This window comes from Epinephelus fuscoguttatus, linkage group LG22, assembly GCF_011397635.1.
Source record: "Epinephelus fuscoguttatus linkage group LG22, E.fuscoguttatus.final_Chr_v1".
NCBI classification, from domain to species: Eukaryota; Metazoa; Chordata; class Actinopteri; order Perciformes; family Serranidae; genus Epinephelus; species Epinephelus fuscoguttatus.
In genome coordinates, this window is record NC_064773.1 from 35,206,241 (window position 1) to 35,225,487 (window position 19,247).

Consider the following 19,247-nt stretch of genomic DNA (forward strand, 5'->3'; position numbering starts at 1 on the left):
TCAAGCTAAAAAATTGCACTAACTGTTAAAATGTGCATACAAAGTTAGAGTTATTTTTGTGTTGTTATTTAATATGAAGACAATATGAACAGAAGTGCTGTCAGTTCATGAAATGCTTTCATAAGTTATTTAAGAATGAGGCCAAAAACATTTGCACTTACTGTGAATTTAATAGTTTTGCAATACAGTATTTGAAAAGAAACTCCGTTTTCAGAAATATTTGTGAGTTTTTTATTTTTTTGATACTCGTCTCAAACACTGAAGTGGCCCCCCACTGAGATGACAATGCCAGCAGTGGCCCCCAGCTCATTTGAGTTTGAGACCCCTGGTTTAATGAGTTATTACCTATTACAGACACCACTAACGGCTAACAGGGTTAACAGCTAACGGTTAGCCCAGCTAAACGTGCACACAGAAATAGTAATGTTTGTTCAGTCATTGTGTTTATAGACTTTACAAACATCGGATTAGTCTAAATGGTGATACAGTGATGTGAAAAATGTGATATATATATGTATTTATAGCTAAAAGCTCTGCTGGTTTTCTACCCGGAAGTATTTGTAAACAACAAGGCGATTCCCTCTATAGTCCAGCCGGATGGATGAGTCATGGCCTTGTAAAAGATTATGTTTGTTTCTTTCAGTTGGAGAGAATGTGTCGCTGCAAACGCGACAAACATCCACTAACTTTGACGGCGTTTTCTGCGAGCACGGCTGAGCCATTTTGTACCGCTACACGTGTTTCTAGTGGGACTATGTTTACAAGCACAAGAGTTCAGTGAGCCACCGAAGGACCGCCCTGCAGATTTACTATTGGTTCTGCAACGTAGGGAGTTTTTTTAAACTCTGAAATTGTATCCACCTATCTAAACACAAAATCAGGGAGAAAGTCATCAGTCTTTAGTTAAGCAAAGACTGACTTGTGAGCCTACTTTTGCCTCAATGTGTCTTAGTTCTGACTCCACCTCATCACAACATGCCAGGTTGAAGGTTCCATCTTTAGGCCAACGATTTTTTCCTGATGTTCTTTTGTGCCATTTGGTCACACAGGATTGGATTTGGTTTCTCCGACCTGGGTGTTGTGCCATCACTATCTGCATGGGTGTCAGAACCCCTTTTTCCATCTTTCCTTGGTTGGCTCCCATGAAGCCTTGTTTAACTTTACTCGCTCTTGGAATTTGTGGTTGCTCGTCTGTTTCTTTTGTACGTATCAGTGCTAGTAATTTCCCTACTGCGATCGCAGTTTTGTATTTATTTATTTATTTTTATTTATTTATTTTTTTTCTTTCAGAGCTTATATTCTAGTTTATGTGACCCGTCTCCTAGGGGGCCTTTGATGAAACGGCCAAATTTTCCTGTCTCCCAAGTCAACTTTTCTAGGCACGACAACAATCCGCAACCTTGGATTAAATTCCACTCCGTTCTCTAAATCTTGAAATATTACCTGGTTCGGAGGAAGTGAAGCTACGGGTCCATTTTTATAATTATCACACAAATATTGCAGCAGCGGATCTAATGAGCGGGGAGTCCACAAATCATTTAAAATCGTCTCCCACTGTATACCTGGAAATTCTTCCTTCACTTGTTTCAATTGGTAAATTTATTAATTATCCAAAGTTTTAGTCGAATCTCTTGCTCATCTTGCCACTGCTCCTTGCCCTCGTTGTCTATGTAGGTTCTTTGCAACCCGAAACGTGTTCTTTATGCCTCTAGTTTCTACTGAACCATCAGACATGCAATGTTCTTCAGCCCAAATTTCGTCACTACTGCTGTCACCCTTTTCCATCCAACTCTTAGCAGCCTGATTTTAACTTCTCTTTTTTTCTTTATTTTATTACTTATTTTATTTATTTATAAAGCTAAATTAAGATAACAAATATTTCTTTTTTATTCTCCCCTTAACAGCCAACCAGTTTGTATGGAGTTCACCCAAGCAACTGGTTCGATCAGTGAAATATATGGACTTCGTTGGCACTGTTAGGTTTCCAATCTCCAGACAATTTATTGACACGGTTAGGTTACCCTTGTCTGGTTTTGTTTCACTGAGACACTGTTAATAACTACCACATTTAACAACCCTTTAAAACAAATCACATAAAACAAACACACAGATACCAGATCATGATGAAAACATTCAGGCACCAAAATGTCAAAGGAATCTTCTTTGTAATGACCTTTAAACCAATAGAGATCAGAACCGAAGTGTTAAATTTTTGTTTTACAAACCTTTGTTTTTTCTTGTGTAAGCCCACTTCTGTTGGATGTGTGCACCCCTTATCTACCTCTTACGCCCCCCATCCTTGTCCAGTTGTTAGTCTATTATGTTGTCAGTCTTTTATCTACACATTATCTACATCTATTTATAACAACTTCTATCTTCTCCTATAATACTTACATTTTTTACACTTTGATCGATCTTTACCGCAGTCCCCTCAGGGCCTCTACAAGCGTAAAGGTATGTTGGTGAGAAAACAGCGGTAACCACAGATATGCTTTTATCTATCTTTATCTCTTTACGTGCTGTACTGTCTCTAACACACACACTCTTTTGCTTTCACACACACACATTTTCTCTTTTTCTCTAGCTTTCATACACACACACACACACACACACACACACACACACACACACACACACTCACTCCCTCACATTCATTCTGCCTGCTTATCTCTCTAGCTTCCACACACACACACACACACACACACACACCAAGATCACACTGTGTTGCACTAGATTCAGCTGTCTCCAGCAATATATCAGCTGTGTCCCAATGTTGTGTTATTAGTTATTAATTATGACATCACATTTTAGGTTCTTTAGGAGAGGAATTTTTCAGATACCTCCGACCTGGGTGGCTCCCAACACTGCAGCCCAGACGCACCTGGTTTAGGCAGAAAAAAAGGCTCTGCTTACCTTATCTGGTGGTCACCTGTATGTCTGATGCGCAGCCCAGTGCCCCCGGTCTCAAGATCTGACCTTCTCACCCTCCTACACCGGCTCGCCAAAAATGTTGAAACATAAATTTAAAGGTCTGGACCTGGTCCAGAATGCTCGCGACCTTGTTCCCATCTTCTTGAACAAACTTTCTTTGTTTCTATTAAATATCAAAAACTCAAATACTCAGAAATAAAAAAAAAATCACTGGAGACATGTAGAATCAGATGCAGCTGAGTTTAATGTGCTCGCAGGCAACAAACACATCACAACTCAATGAGTCAAGCTCCGGAGCAGGACTGGAATTTCTTTGTCTGCGCACCCGCTCTTATTGTGAAGATTTCTGCTGAGTCGTCTTTTTCTTAATCCTTCCCACTTGGCTCTGATCGTAACGGTGTCACATTTCTGCTGAGTTTCCACTTTTTCTTTAGTCCATCTCCCTTTGAGCTGAAACATAACAGTGTCACATTCCTCCTGTCTCCCCCTGATGGCCGCCTCTTTACTTGCACTCGTACATAATAGTATCCCCTCTCTCCTTTTCTCCCTTGGAGCCAACTTCACCATGTAATGCTTTTCTGGGCAGTCTAAGACCACCTCCTCTTACCAGAGTCATATCAGGACAAGCTGGAATTCCCCTAACTTCCCACCAGTGTTTCTGAGCCCATACTCATGCTATTTTTAGAGATGATGCACTGAATCCTAGGTACTTCTCCACCACAATGCTTAAGTGCTCAATGAGTGTATGTGTGTGTCATAGGAATACATAAAATAATAAACCAGTGTGAGACTTCTCAGTGCACAGAGTACATTGCTTCAACACGTATATTTAAAGGTCAACTTAAAGGTACAGTATAAACACTTTAGTAAATCAGTACATTACACTACAGATCCATTCGTGGCACAACTAGCCACAACTTAAGCGCATCCATATCTGACAAAGATAGTCTGTGACAGCTGCTCGGAGTGTAGCCCCTTATTTTGTCTGCACAGATCAGAAATGCGCAAACACAAACCACTGTTTACAACATCTGCATTTATTCTCTGTGGGCGTAAGGTCACAGTATCTACAGGAACACCATCAGCTTCATGGCCTTGCTGCTGGTTAACCCTCCATTGCCTTTTGTTTCTCTCTCTCTCTCTCTCTCTCTCTCTCTCTCTCTCTCTCTCTCTCTCTCTCCTTGGTCACTCTCTGTATACTCTGACTCACAAAAATATGGGCGGCAGTCAATTCAAAGGCCTCATCCACATGATTGAAATCGGGCAAATAATCATCCATGACACTGAATATCTTTGAGATAACACTAAACTACATTACTGTAAAATACTCTGGTTGTTATACTCTCTCTAGATCTCACGTACATTTCCACTGTTGTTTTCCTGCAACAAGTGACACCTTGTGACATCTAGTGGTACTTCAGAAAGAGACTTCAGCTTAATGAGGCAATAACAAACAGACCGGATCAAGTGAAAGGTAAAGAGACACTTCAGACACTTATAACAATCTGAGCCTGTCTGTAGTGTGTTATGCCCAGCTCGTTGGAGAGCATGACAAAGAAGGTAGGTTGACACAGGAACAGCTTTAAAATAAATCATTTATTATAATACTCAAAAGGAAAACGAATAGTTACGTCAGCAATAAGTAGCGTGGTGACGGTGTTGGGTGCCATGAGTATGTGGGTGCGAACACAAGCAATGTGTAGAATGAAACCAAGGTTAAACTCAACATAATCAACCTAAACCAAACAAACCAAGGAGAGTGCCTGAAAGGCACCAGCCTTCCAGGAGGGAGAAAGAGAGAGAGAGCCATCTTGAATTCACCCAGCTTTTAAAAGCCCCAAGCAGGGCAAGCCAATCCCTAAATGAGGTGGGAGGGGCAAGCAAAGAAGCTTTGGAACAGGAGAGCAGAGGCAGGAATGCAGGAACACACTGACCAAGGCCCATGGCTGTCACAAGTGTAAATGACCACTTTTATTGGACATTCATTGGTGGTGTTCAATTGCCCCCGTGTCAATCAATCAATTTTATTTATACAGCCCAATATCACAAATCACAATTTGCCTCACAGGGCTTTACAGAATACGACATCCCTCTGTCCTTATGACCCTCGCAGCGGATAAGGAAAAACTCCCCCAAAAAACCCTTTAACGGGGAAAAAAAACGGTAGAAACCTCAGGAAGAGCAACTGAGGAGGGATCCCTCTTCCAGGACGGACAGACGTGCAATAGATGTCGTACAGAACAGATCGGCATAATAAATTAACAGTAATCCGTATGACACAATGAGACAGAGAGAGATAGAGAGATATGCAGGTAATGACAGTAGCTTACAACAACATTATTGAAAGTAATAATATTATAGTTATAGTTCTGGCTACTGTGGTACAATATGTTGAAAGTATGTATTAATATCTGGCAGTATACATGTGTGACAATAGTCGTGTATAATAACAGTAGAAGTATGACTAATGACTAATGATGGCAGCAGCAGCAGCAGGAGGCATCTGGCAGGACCACGGCAGCAGCACAACCACACACGTCACGCTGTCCAGGCGCCGCTGCGATATGAGTTAATCTGAGAGACAGTGGAGCACAAAGGCTCCGGAGAAGAAGCCGAGTTAGTGACATCCAGAATGGCCGAGTTAGCAAGATGCAGTAATAGAATATCAGAGAGAGAGAGAGAGAGAGAGAGAGAGAGAGAGAGAGAGAAGAAGAAGAAGAAGAGAAGGTGCCCGGTGTATTATAGGGGGGTCCTCCGGCAGACTAGGCCTAAGTCAGCCTAACTAGGGGCTGGTACAAGGCAAGCATGAGCCAGCCCTAACTATAAGCTTTATCAAAGAGGAAAGTCTTAAGTCTAGTCTTAAATGTGGAGACTTTTGGAGACTTTAGGGACCACGAGTAACCCTGCGTTCTTGGAGCACAGTGTTCTGGTGGGATAACATGGCACTATGAGCTCTCTAAGATATGATGGAGCTTGACCATTTAGAACTTTATAAGTTAACAGTAGGATTTTAAATTCAATTCTGAATTTTACAGGGAGCCAGTGCAGAGAAGCTAAAACAGGAGAAATATGATCTCGTTTCTTAGTTCCTGTTAGTACACGTGCTGCTGCATTCTGAATTAGCTGGAGAGTTTTTAAGGACTTACTAGAGCTACCTGATAACAGAGAGTTACAGTAATCCAGCCTAGAGGTAACAAAAGCGTGGACCAATTTTTCTGCATCTTTTCGGGTCAGGATAGGCCTAATTTTCGCAATATTACGCAGATGAAAAAATGCAGTCCGTGAGGTTTGTTTTAAATGAGAATTAAAAGACAAATCTTGATCAAATATTACTCCGAGGTTTCTTACGGTAGTGCTAGAGGCCAGAGCAATGCCATCAAGAGAAACTATGTCATCAGATAAAGAGTCTCTTTGTTGTTTGGGGCCAAGAACAATAACTTCAGTTTTGTCTGAATTTAACATCAGGAAATTGGTGCTCATCCAAGTTTTTATGTCCTTAAGGCAATTATGGAGTTTAGTTAATTGATTACTTTCTTCTGGCTTCATCGATAAATACAACTGAGTATCATCCGCATAACAATGGAAACTTATAGAGTGATTTCTAATGATGTTACCTGAAGGAAGCATATATAGAGTAAATAGGATTGGTCTGAGCACAGAACCTTGCGGAACTCCAAAACAAACTTTGGTACGTAAGGATGATTCATTATGAACATGAAACTGAAACTGAAAACGATCAGATAAATAAGATTTCAACCAGCTTAGTGCAGAACCTTTTAGGCCAATTAAGTGATCCAGTCTCTGCAGTAGAATTTGATGGTCAATTGTGTCAAACGCTGCACTAAGATCTAATAAAACAAGTACAGAGACAAGTACCCGTGTGTGTGCATTACAGTTGTTTCTTTACTAGGATATTGCTTAGATTGGTTGGGTTGGTAGGGTCTTTGTGGTCTCAACATGGAACTTGAGAAAGCGCACCAGCCATTACATTTTCAGGGCGTTTAATGTGTTTAACAACAAGTGTGTAAGGCTGAAGAAACAGTACCCAAGGCATAAGTCTGTGGTTTGCTTTTTGCATACTAGCCAGGAAAGTTAGCAGATTGTGATCTGTGTAAACGGTCACTGGCGATGACAGTCCCACATACACCTTAAAAAACTTCAGGGCCCAAATCAAGGCCAGTGTCTCCTTCTCAATAACTGAATAGTTTAACTGGTGATGGTTAAACTTACGTGAAAAGAAGTAGAGAGGGTGTTCAATTCCTACTTCCCCTTCCTACAGGAGGACAGCCCCAGCTCCAGCGTCACTTGCACCGACCTGAACTTTAAAAGGTTTATCAAAAACAGGAGCTGCAAGAACAGGAGCTGAACAGATCAGTTTTCTGACAGCACTGAAAGCAGTTTGACATTTGGGAGACCAGACAAAAGGAGTATTTTTTACTCAAAAGGTTAGTCAACGGGGCAACCACAGTAGAAAATTTGCGGCAAAAACTGCGGTAATATCCCACTAACCCTAGAAACCCTTTTTGGATGTGGGCACAGGATACTTATCAATGGCCTCCACCTTAAACTGCACAGGACGAACTTCACCCTGGCCTACAATCTTGCCAAGATAGGTCACGGTTGCTTTAGCAAACTCACAATTTGCTAAATTCACAGTTAAATTTGCTTCTGCCAACCTGTCAAACATTGCATTCAACCGCTGAACATGCGCTTCCCATGTGTCACTGAACACAACTACATCATCTAAATACGCTGCACATCCTGACTGACCAGCTAACACCCTATTCATAAGGCGCTGAAATGTTGCTGGGGCGTTTCTCAACCCAAATGGCATTACAAAATAGGAAAATAACCCCCCACTGTTTAAAGTAAAAATACTGACTGCTGCTTCAGCCTATCTGTGGCATACAACGAAAGCTCCAGCCAGTAAGCAAAATAGCACAGCTACCCAGCTACTCATCAGCTCATCCCCACAGTCGTACATTGCATAACTCAAACTCACCGTTTTACCTGGATGCACAGCTAATTTGCAGCTAAAGACACTAGAGAAATAAACAGTTCCAAAACCTACCTCCTTAACTTAACCATAAGGAAAGCTGTCACTGTGGGCCTCCCAACCCAACCAGACTACTCAAACACAACCAAAATGGTAATATTTAAGTTTCAAAACTGGACGAGCCCCAACTTGTTATGCCCACCTCGTTGGAGAGCATAACAAAGAAGGGAGGTCAACACGGGAACAGCTTTTAAATAAATAATTTATTATAATACTCAAAGGAAAACTAATAGTTATGTCAGCGATCAGTGGGGATGTTGGGTGCCATGAGTATGTGGGTGCAAACACAAGCTATGTGTAGAATGAAACCAAGGCTAAACTCAACATAATCAACCTAAACCAAACAAACCAAGGAGAGTGCCTGAAAGGCACCAGCCTTCCAGGAGGGAGAAAGAGAGAGAAAGCCATCTTGAATTCAGCTTTTAAAAGCCCCAAGCAGGGCAAGCCAATCCCTAAATGAGGTGGGAGGGGCAAGCAAGGAAGCTTTGGAACAGGAAAGCAGAGGCAGGAATGCAGGAACACACTGACCAAGGCCCGTGGCTGTCACAAGTGTAAATAACCACTTTTATTGGACATTCATTGGCGGTGTTCAATTGCCCCCGTGTGTGTGCATTACAGTCGTTCCTTTACTATCCTTTAATGCATGGTAGGATATTGCTTAGATTGGTTGGAGGAGTAACACTTCGGTACAATTTTTAGAAGCATTTTTAACATGTTTTAAGCCTCTAAAAAGGTAAAAAATTAAACATGTTTTTTTCCTCATACTTTCACCTCTTCAGGTGTTTAAAAAGAAGCCCTTCAAAAGAATCTTGACATTTGGTGGAACTGCTCACAACTTGTGTCCATAACCTGTTATGTGAATACATGTGGACTTTTTTAATTTTAAGGACTCACAAGCCAAAACATTTGGGAATGACAAATTAAGTTCAAACATATCAGATATATGGACAAGAAATAAGATTACAGAACTTGACCTGAAAAGCTAAATATTATTTGACTTGCAGACGACAAAACAAACAAACAAAACACAGTGACAAGTATGTTTTAAGAACATCAACATTTATTTCACATGATATAAAACAAATGGGTTATGAAGTTTTTGCATATTGACCCTAATAATATTAATAATAACCTCTTATAATATTCTTATCTTCTTTTCAGTGTGTACATAAATTATGCTATCTTGTTTTTGTTTTTTCTTAATTGTATTTATTTTTTACAGTTTATACATCTCTTTTAAATTTCTTTTATGTCCTGGAGCTCCAAAGTCCTACTTATTGCTTGGTACATGTGCTATTGTCCAATTCTTCACCACCTAGATTTAAATGCAAAATATCTCATCTGTGTCATGTCCTCAGCCTCTGTATATCTTCTACATCATGTAAACCAAAGAGTTAAAAACAAAAAGAGACACAAGTGAAAAAGCATACTGGAAATCCAAAACATTCACATACTGTGTGTCATCAATACTTAGTTGTGTTCAAAAAATTTCAGCAGCGTGAAGTGGCACCTTGTTGAAGTGAAAATCTGCTCTCTCGCTCTCTCTCTCTCTCTCTCTCTCTCTCTCTCTCTCTATGTATATCCAATACAGGACAATCTGTCATGTTGCAGATGCAAAATGAAAACAGCATAATAAGGGAGCCTCTGGTCTTAAGGGAACACAGCTATCAAAATCAGAGCAGGTTAAAATTCAAGAGCATCAGCGGTCACTTTGGGGTTAAAGTAAAGCACTGCATATGTGTTGAGTTTTGGTGCTTAGCCCATCTGCAGTGAGACTTCTCAAGTCATCCTACATGCAGCTGTACACTCACCTCCTACAACACAGCACAGATAATACACCCTCCTCTAGATCAGTAGAATATGCAAGGAACTATCTTAAGATGACTGTAATACTTAGTAAGGTATCAAAAGTTCTGTGTTTTGATGTGTGTATACATTTGGCAACACGTATCTATGGAGCCACAGTAAATTACCCCCAAACAATTCATACGTACAGTCAAGATTGTGAAATGGTTTCATTTTATATATTTATATCAATAAAAGCATGGCCAATTAATGACAGCGACAAAAAAGCTGGAGAAACAGAGAATTGCAGAGAATAAAAAGGGTCTGTGGTAATATTAGCCAATGGCCTAGCTGACCCAAGGATAGGAAACACTGTCAACCAACAGATTGGGCTTGTTGACTCTGAAAAACACAAAAAAGAAAATTTCTTATCATAACCCAATTCCACAAATGGTATATCTTGTTCTTGACCACATCCAGCCATGTGCTATGACACCGGTGTGAATTGTTCCAGTAAGAAATGTATGTGCACAAAGTTGGTGAAGATTGAATTTCTTGAAGATGTTTCACCTCTCATCCAAAAGGCTTCTTCAGTTCTGAAACGTCTTCAAGAAATTCAAGTCAGTCCAGTTACCTATGATGTAGCACTAATGTGATAGAAATATGTGCACAAACATATCCTCTTTTTTTCATCTGAATTTCAGTTCTGACCTTTGTTGCAGGGGCTTTAAAAGAGCTTTCAGTGTGTTGGCAAAGATATGCTTCTGACTGAAGCTGCTGCATTGCTAACATGCTACTTTTAATAAATAGCCTGTGTAGACATGGTCCATCCATGTCTACACAGACATGGACATGGATGTTTACATTTTCAGAACAAATTAGAACAGGCTGCAGTGAGAGTCTCTCTTCATGGGATATTTAAAAATAGTGGGTTCGTGCATTTAGTCCTTCTCAGGCAAGCACAAGGGTTTAGTTTTGCCGTAGCCGAAGGAATGACGCTCTGCAACACTGTTTTTTCTCCATGTGAGGATTACAATATAAGCACATAATCACATAATCCGGTTGAAATTAATATAGATTCTTAAACGCTTAAAGATCCACTCATTACTAAAAGTGTATGTCATCCAAGAGAGACAATGAGGAGGGACGGCAGTAGCTCAGTCCATAGGGACTTGGATAGGGAACCGTCGCCTGTTCAAATCCCCGTCCAGACCAAAATACGGAGCGTGGATTGGTGACTGGAGAGGTGCCAGTTCACCTCCTGAGTACTGCCAAGGTGACCTTGAGCAAGGCACTGAATCCCCAAACCGTTCGGGGCGCTTGTCCATGGCAGCCCCCTAACTCTGATATGTCTCCACTTTGTGCATGTATGAGTCCTGTTTGTGCATGTGTGTGTATTTCGGACCTGTGTGTTAATGACAATGGAGTGAAAAAATTTAATTTCCCTTCAGGGGGATTAATAGAGTATATAAAAAACAACGAAAAAAACTAATGGAATGGTCAAAGTTGTCATATTGTAATTTATGGTGTGTTGATAGATTCACGTCGTCAGCTCATGTACTGAGTAACATAACAGGTAAATGCTCCAATTTAAAAGTTGCCGGCCCAGTGAATTAAGTTTTTTTTTCTTTTCTCAGTTGCTGCTAGAGGCAGCAAAGTATCCTTTCATTTTATAGTTACAGTTTACTAATATATGTAAGACTTGCCACGGTATGAACATGGTATTAAGCTTCAAAACCAGCCACAACTCAACCCTGAGCAGAGTGACCAATCAACGGAACTGAACTGTGCCGGACTGCTTGGTGGAAATGAGGCTAAAGTGCCTACCCTCGATTAAGATTTAAAACTCTACTGTATAAAGAGGTAAAACTAAATTCTTTAAAGTTCAGCTTTTCTGAAAAGACACAAGACAAACATAGTTTATAGTAAAGTAGTAGTTTAAGAAATCAATTGACACTTAAGTCACTTTTTCCTTTGTCAACCACCCTCTCTTCAATTATAGACCTTGTATGACTACCTGTTATTGCAAAGCTGGAGACTTATTGGGAGCATAGTAAAATTCTCGAAACTCAAGAAAACATTTTAACTTTTTCATGATTTCACCATTTCACAATCTTATTTTTATACAGAAATGTTTTGAGACAAATCTGACTCCATAGAATTAATGTTTTCTCAGGGACATATCAGAATGGACAGATCTAACAGGTGCTAAAGATACAGTACATCTGCCTCTCCCTCTGTTTGGATGTGATGGCGGCCCGTCTGTGTTGTCAGTCAGTTAGCAAGGCTGTCATCCTCTCAGTCTCAGTCTCCTTGTGGGCATTTAACAGTAGTATTAAAATAGTCCTGTTGTAAACACAGGAAGCCATGGAGCATGCTCTATGCAGTCAGGCTACATTTGGGCTTTACAGGATGCCAGTGTGGATGTTGAGGCCGGTGTAGCTCACGTGTCGCTTCTCACCAAGGTGAATGTCTGCGCTGGAAGGAGGAGAAAAGAGGGAGAAATGAAAAAAAGAATGAGTCAGAGATTCTACAGTGATGAGTAGTTATATTGGCAATATCATTTTTTTTCACAGTGTGTACTGTAATTGTTGTTGTAATTTATTTGCAAATTCATTAAATATTCCTTTTTTTTAATTTTTAGTGCAAAAAAAACAAATCAGCAGTGACTTTACAGATGTACATACCGATACAACTGTGATAGAAACAAAGATTAAGTACACAAGGACAGATAAAGAACAGGGTGACATACAGACCTTAACATAATATATACATATAACAAACCAGACCAAAAAAGGATAAAAGCATAGCCATGATGAGTATAAAGATAGCAAGCAAGCAAAGGTGTGTGTGTGTGTGTGTGTGTGTGTGTGTGTGTGTGTGTGTGTGTGTGTGCACTAAATACCCACTAATTATATCCATGCTCTCTTTTATGACCATGTTGCTGTAGACAGAGTCAAGTATGTCTTCACGTACCTCCAGTGAGTAAGTCTGCTACAGACCCTTTTTAGGCCAACACCACAATGACTTCACATTATTAGCTGGAGGCAAAACACGACTCACCACCAAAGGGCTGTAGGCTAGAGTCTTAAAATGTCATCTTGTGTTATTAGGAGCCAGAATAGAAAAAGTCATAGCTCAAAACTTGAATTTTATCGCATGCCAGCCACCACTGCTCGTCAACAAAAACAAAGACAACTATGGCTAAATGCAATATGAGAAAAGGTCGGGATGGAGGCAACCATCAAACATGCTGGCATGTGCAACGCGCACCAGGTTAGGGAAAAAGTATCTTCTGTTTTGTAGGGATGAATATCGTTATGTGTATTCAGGGTTATCATGTGCACCTACTCAGAAATTGGGGAGGTATGAAGAGGAATATTGGATTTCTCCGTAACGCTAACTTTTTTTTAGCGCATTAGCTAGTGAGTACGCCCCAGGAGTGAGTATTTCTGAATGCAACACTCACATTATCTTCTTCAGTTGTCGAAAACAAGCCAACAGAACTTGCCAGCTAGCGCTAATAGTCAGGTTCACTATATAATTTTGTGGGATTTTTTTGGGGATTTGCAAAACTATACATTTTTGGAAAGGTTATTGTATAAGGATTCAGAAAATCAATGTTTGCATTTGCCCAGATGTCTATATGGCGGCCATATTGGAATGTACAAAATGGCCGCCGTAAAATGTACGTTTTGTAATATCTCGGCTTCTAAATAAGTTGGATCGATGATTGTAACTGCTAAACCTACATTTTCAGGGTCGAGGAATCCAATGGTGGTAGTTACAATGCTACAACACTTTACCACATTAACTCTTAGATGCATGAGTGGGTCAAAATGACTCGGTGTGGTTGTTTTCTTGCGATATCTTTGTAATGAAAAGTTGTTATCATTTCATATTCCGGCTGTTCCTCAAAAAACATGTTGTTTATATCACTCATTAAAAATGGCAACTTACCTTTAATACTTTTTAAGAAATTGTAGTTTTTATATCACTACTCCAAGCTTCCATAAGTGGGTGCAAAATTATACCCAGCTGTGGCTGGATTCTAAGTGCTGAACCATATCCATATCCATATCCATATAGCCTACTTATGTTTGTTTCAGGAACACTACGCAACTGGATTTCGTTTTGTCTTAGAAGATGTTTCACCTCTTATCCAAAAGGCTTAATCAGTTCATGCTTGTCGGACTAGGCTGGAACTAGTCTGACAAACTGGTGTGGAAACACCCAGGTATTTAACCTCTGGGGAGGTCTTCAGAAGACCAATGATGTCACTGGTTCGTTAGTGCTCCAATGGTGTGTCAACAACGGTCGTTGAAATTCCTGCTGCACTGGTGGTCATTGCAGTCATTAGAGGTTAAGCTGTTACATCTCCTGGGCAAGGATGAAAGGACAGCATTATAGGTGGGGGATAGGTGGTGTCGCAGACCTCCTCCTCTATTGAGAGATGGTTTTTCCAATTTCACATAGATGGCCTCCTTTACACCTCTTTCAAACCATCTGTCTTCCCTGTCCAAGGTGTGCACATTGCTGTCTTCAAAGGAGTGTACTTTCTCCTTGAGGTGTAAATAGAGAGCTGAGTCTTGCGCTGACGAGTTAGCCCTTCTGTGTTGGGCCATGCGTTTGTTTAGTGGTTGTTTTGTTTCACCAATGTACAAGTCTGGGCATTCCTCACTGCACTGGACCGCGTACACCAAATTGCTCTTCTGAGTGTGTGGTGTGCGGTCTTTTGGATGTACCAGTCTTTGTCTGAGTGTGTTGCTGGGTTTGAAATACACAGGGATGCGGTGTTTGTTGAAGATCCTCCTGAGTTTTTCAGATACCCCAGACACATAGGGGATGACAATGTTATTGCGTTTGCTCTTTTCTTCATCACCCACCTTTCTGTTACGGGCTGCTGTTTTCACAAAGGTCCAACTGGGGTAACCACAAGTTTTTAGAGCCTCCCTCAGGTGTTCATGCTCTTTCCCTTGGGCCTGAGTGCTGGTAGGTAAGTTATCAGCTCTGTGTTGTAGGGTCCTGATAACACCTAGTTTGGGTTCCAGTGGGTGGTGAGAATCGAACATTAAGTATTGGTCTGTGTGAGTGGGTTTCCTGTATACCCCAATGTGGAGGCCTTTGTCCTCTATAATGTGCACATCACAATCCATGAAGGGCAAACTGTTCTCCTTAACATCTTCCCTTGTGAACTTGATGTTTCTGTCCACTGAATCGATGTGTTCAGTGAAAGCTTGCACCTCTTGAGTTTTGATTTTAACCCATGTGTCATCCACATATCTGAACCAGTGGCTTGGAGTTGTTCCCTTAAAGGAGTTCAAGGCTCTGTATTCTACATCCTCCATGTACAGGTTAGCCACAATGGGCGATACTGGTGAGCCCATGGCACAGCCATGTTTCTGGCTGTAAAAATTACCATTGTATTTGAAATAAGTAGTGCTCAGGCAGAGGTCCAGTAGTTGGTCTGGACTGAGCTTGGTTCTGTCGTGGAGGGTGTTGTCATGTATCAACCGTTGCCAGACTGTTTCCACAGCCTCCATGGTTGGAATGCAAGTGAACAGGGAGGTCACATCATAAGATACCATGGTATCATCTGGATCCATTTTTAAACCTCTTACTTTGTTCACAAAGTCTATGGAGTTCTGGATATGATGGGGCGTATTGCCCACCAAGGGAGCCAGGATGTTGGCTAAATGTTTGGCGATGTTATATGTGACCGAGTTAATGCTGCTGACAATGGGTCTGAGGGGGGCCCCTTCTTTGTGAATCTTGGGGAGCCCATATATGCACGGGATGGCATCTTGGGGGTACAGGCAGTGATATTGTAGACGATCAATGGTGCCCTCTTTCTGTAGTTTTTGTAGGATTTCTATTGTCTTTTTCTTGTAGCCACTGGTTGGGTCTCGTTTCAGCGGTTCGCTGGTCTTAGTGTCACTGAGTAATGTAGCGACCTTATTGTGGTAGTCAGATGTATTAAGGACTACCGTACATCTCCCTTTATTTGCTGGAAGGATGGTAATGTTTGGATCCTTGCTCAGGGATGTCACCACTTTCCTTTCCTCAGTAGTGAGATTGGAGGGTGGGGGCATAGCATTGGACAAAGCTGCTGACACTTTCAACCTAAGCTGCTCGGCTTCGGTCCCAGTTAGGTCGTTTTTCCTTATAGCTGATTCTGTAGCTGTGATAAGATCAACTATAGGTAATTGCTGTGATGTCATGGCAAAGTTTAGTCCTTTGGTTAAGACCCCTCTCTCTGGGCGGGTAAATTCCCTGTCTGACAAGTTCTTAATCCATCTGTCCTGCATTTCATCTTGTGTAGGATTGTCAGTCTTTTGCCTCCACATAAGAATTTCTGTCTTGTTTGTGTTGCTGCGTATTTGTAGGTTATGGAATTTTCTTTTTTGCTTTTCTTTGCTCTTGGTGTGTTGAGATAATTGTGCTTTCTTTGTTAAATCAATGATCTTTCCAAGGACGACCTCAGGTAAGAGAGATGTTAGTTTTTGGAGTAAGTGGTCAGCTTTCTCCTTCAGCCCTTCAATGGTGAAATGGGTTTGTCTCACTCTCTCGTTTAATAGCTGGTTTTGTGCCTTTTCCATGATCTTGTCCACCTTATAGCCCTTCATAGTGGAACATAGGCGTAGGCTTGTTGGTATTAGCCTGTTTTGTCTGCATCTCAGATTAAACCGTAGGTGGTTTCTGTAATCTGCAATTTTCCGAGCCATCCTTTCATATTCCCGCACCATTTGAGGGTGTCAACCCCAAATTGTTCTGCAACATGCCTGTGGTCGTATGTCAACGACCGTCGTTGACACACCATTGGAGCACTAACGAACCAGTGACATCATTGGACTTGAAGACCTCCCCAGAGGTTAAATACCTGGGTGTTTCCACACCAGTTCGTCAGACTAGTTCCAGCCTAGTCTGACAAGCATGAACTGATGAAGCCTCTTGGATAAGAGGTAAAATGTCTTCTAAGACAAAACAAAGTCCAGTTGCGTTCGATTCAATTACCTTGAGATAACTATGACCTGGATAAATGAGAATATCCACAGGCATTTGAATGGCATGCTGAAACCAATGACCACAGAGGTCCCCCAGCCCCAAAGGCCATCCTTGAGATGATCCAATGCAGGTGACTGTTCTTCTGGCAGATATTCCTGCAGAGTTAAGGACTTAGCCTGTACTGATATGTGTCAGTGCAGCAGCCAGTGCCAGAACGATGAGGATTCCCAAGCTGTGATGCACAAAAGCGATGATGATGATGATGATGATGATGATGATGATGATGTTGTATAGAGACTGTCATGATGTGGTCTAAATGTGCATGTCATCCAAAGTTAGCATTTGCTAAATGTTAAAAATGGTGGATTGTGTATTGTGGATTGTGATGTATTTCAATGGTATAATATAAAAAAGATGTTTTTTCAGGAACAGACAGAAAATGAAATGATAACTTTTCATTACAAAGATATCGCAAGAAAACAACCACACAGAGTCATTTTGACCCACTCATGCATCTAAGGGTTAATATGGTAAAGTGTTGTAGCATTGTAACTACCACCATTGGATTCCTTGACCCTGAAAATGTAGGTTTAGCAGTTAAAATTAATGTTCCAACTTATTTAGAAGTCTAGATATTACAAAACGTACATTTTACGGCGGCCATTTTGTACATTCCAATATGGCCGCCATATAGACATCTGGGCAAATGCAAACATTGATTTTCTGAATCCTTATACAATAACCTTTCCAAAAATGTATAGTTTTGCAAATCCCCAAAAAAATCCCACAAAAGTTGAAATCTAAACATAATGAACGTGACTATAATGTCTGTGAAGAATTGTTTTGCCTCCAGCTAAGCCCTGCCCACCAAAAAGTCACACTGTTTACGAACAGTAAAAGGGTCTATACTGTCAGTAAAAGGGCCTTATACTAACTTATCACTAATAACGTTACCACTATTTAAATCCATGGTCTACTTTATAACCGGTCAGGGTACCTTCAGACAGTTTGTTTTTTCGTTTTAAACCAAAAACGAAAAAACGGAAATACCATGGTTTTCCCGTTTTTTCCTTTTTGGTTTAAAACAAAAAAATGAGAAATGGAGCCGTTTTTCCGTTTTTGTTGTCAGAATCAAAAAACGAAAAATGACAAAACCAAATTCAAATAACAGCCCATTTTTTGTTTTTTTGCAGATTCATTTTTTCATTTATTGTTTTGGACAAAAAATTAGAATGGCGGTGACATCAGAGACGGAAGTAACTTCAAAATAAAAGACAGGAAGATAAGCTTGCCTAAAACTTATAAATATCCCATAAACCTTTCCCATGTATCTTTTATTTCCACTTACACCTGATGTTTTGCACATTTTGAAAAGCTGCCTGCCATTGCTGTGAGGAACTTTTTATTCATAAAAATAGAAATAAAATGTTATGATAGAAAATTTTATGGCTACAGTAAATCTTGTTCAACCGTTACGTTGCTGTTCAGAGGGAAATCGTCATGCATATTGTTCCCATGAAGGACATATAGGGATTCCCTCAAAGGTTGTATTTTAATATTCATTCGCTGAATTGTTTGCAATAAAGTAATAAATTATTGTGTGTGCTGCGTTGTTACTGTTAACACCGGTTTTCTCCATAACGCATCATTGTGTCAGTGAAGTGTCAAGCTGATGTTTGTCCTTTTTACCAGCAGATGGCAGTAGGCCTATGGATTTATTTGCTGTCATTGAAAGCCTGGTTTTCTCTTAGTTCCTGTTAGATTATACAGACCTGCAATTCTTCAGGTTATTGGAACGGACAGTTCAAATTATATGCAGCATATATTTACTTGTATTCTTTTATATTGTTCTATCACATAGGCCTATGCATTGTTGGCAGAGATGGGCAGCATTTTAATTACATGTATTTAAAATGTTTTATCACCTACTATGATAATGGAAATGTCATACAAAAATACATCCTGTGCCTTTTTTCAAAATCTGATTAATCGAATAAAATAATCAATGATTAATCCATTATTTTTTAAAAATATATAAGTTAGTTGCAGCCCTAACTGTATGCAACACATCTGATTCATATTATTTTAACCTGTTAGTGTTTCTTGCAATGTCCCTCACAAATAAACTAATAAATACATGAATACGAACACCTTAGGACTATTGAACATTTGAATGTGATGAGGAACCTTTAATGTTCATATGAAGGCAAGTGAATGAGCTATGTTACTTTCTAATAACCTCTCCTATTTTAATTTAAACTTTTTTATGTCAATCTCCCAGTGAGGTGCAGTTTCTTCATCATTGCCCTTTGCATTGAGGCCCTCCAGACTGGACTGCTATGGACGGAGTGTAGGGTGGTCCTCCTTACTGCTGGGCCTGGCCTGTACTGGGATAACATAGTCTTGCAACAGTGAGCCTCGACAAATATCCACGTCATGAAAACTGGGATTAAAAAGTACAACTATGTTA

General features: G+C 40.4%; 1 protein-coding gene across 9 annotated transcripts in view; it reads right to left on the bottom strand.

Moving 5' to 3' along the window:
• Positions 1-9,517: 9,517 nt before the first annotated feature.
• Positions 9,518-19,247, bottom strand: part of LOC125882978 (pleckstrin homology domain-containing family A member 5-like) — a 603,488-nt gene continuing 593,758 nt past the window's right edge. For all 9 annotated transcript variants that reach the window (XM_049567036.1, XM_049567042.1, XM_049567037.1 and 6 more), the window contains one exon: positions 9,518-12,250. In XM_049567036.1, the coding sequence (XP_049422993.1) occupies positions 12,216-12,250 (35 nt within the window). In that variant the 3' untranslated portion in view covers positions 9,518-12,215. The remainder of the gene's footprint in view (positions 12,251-19,247) is intronic.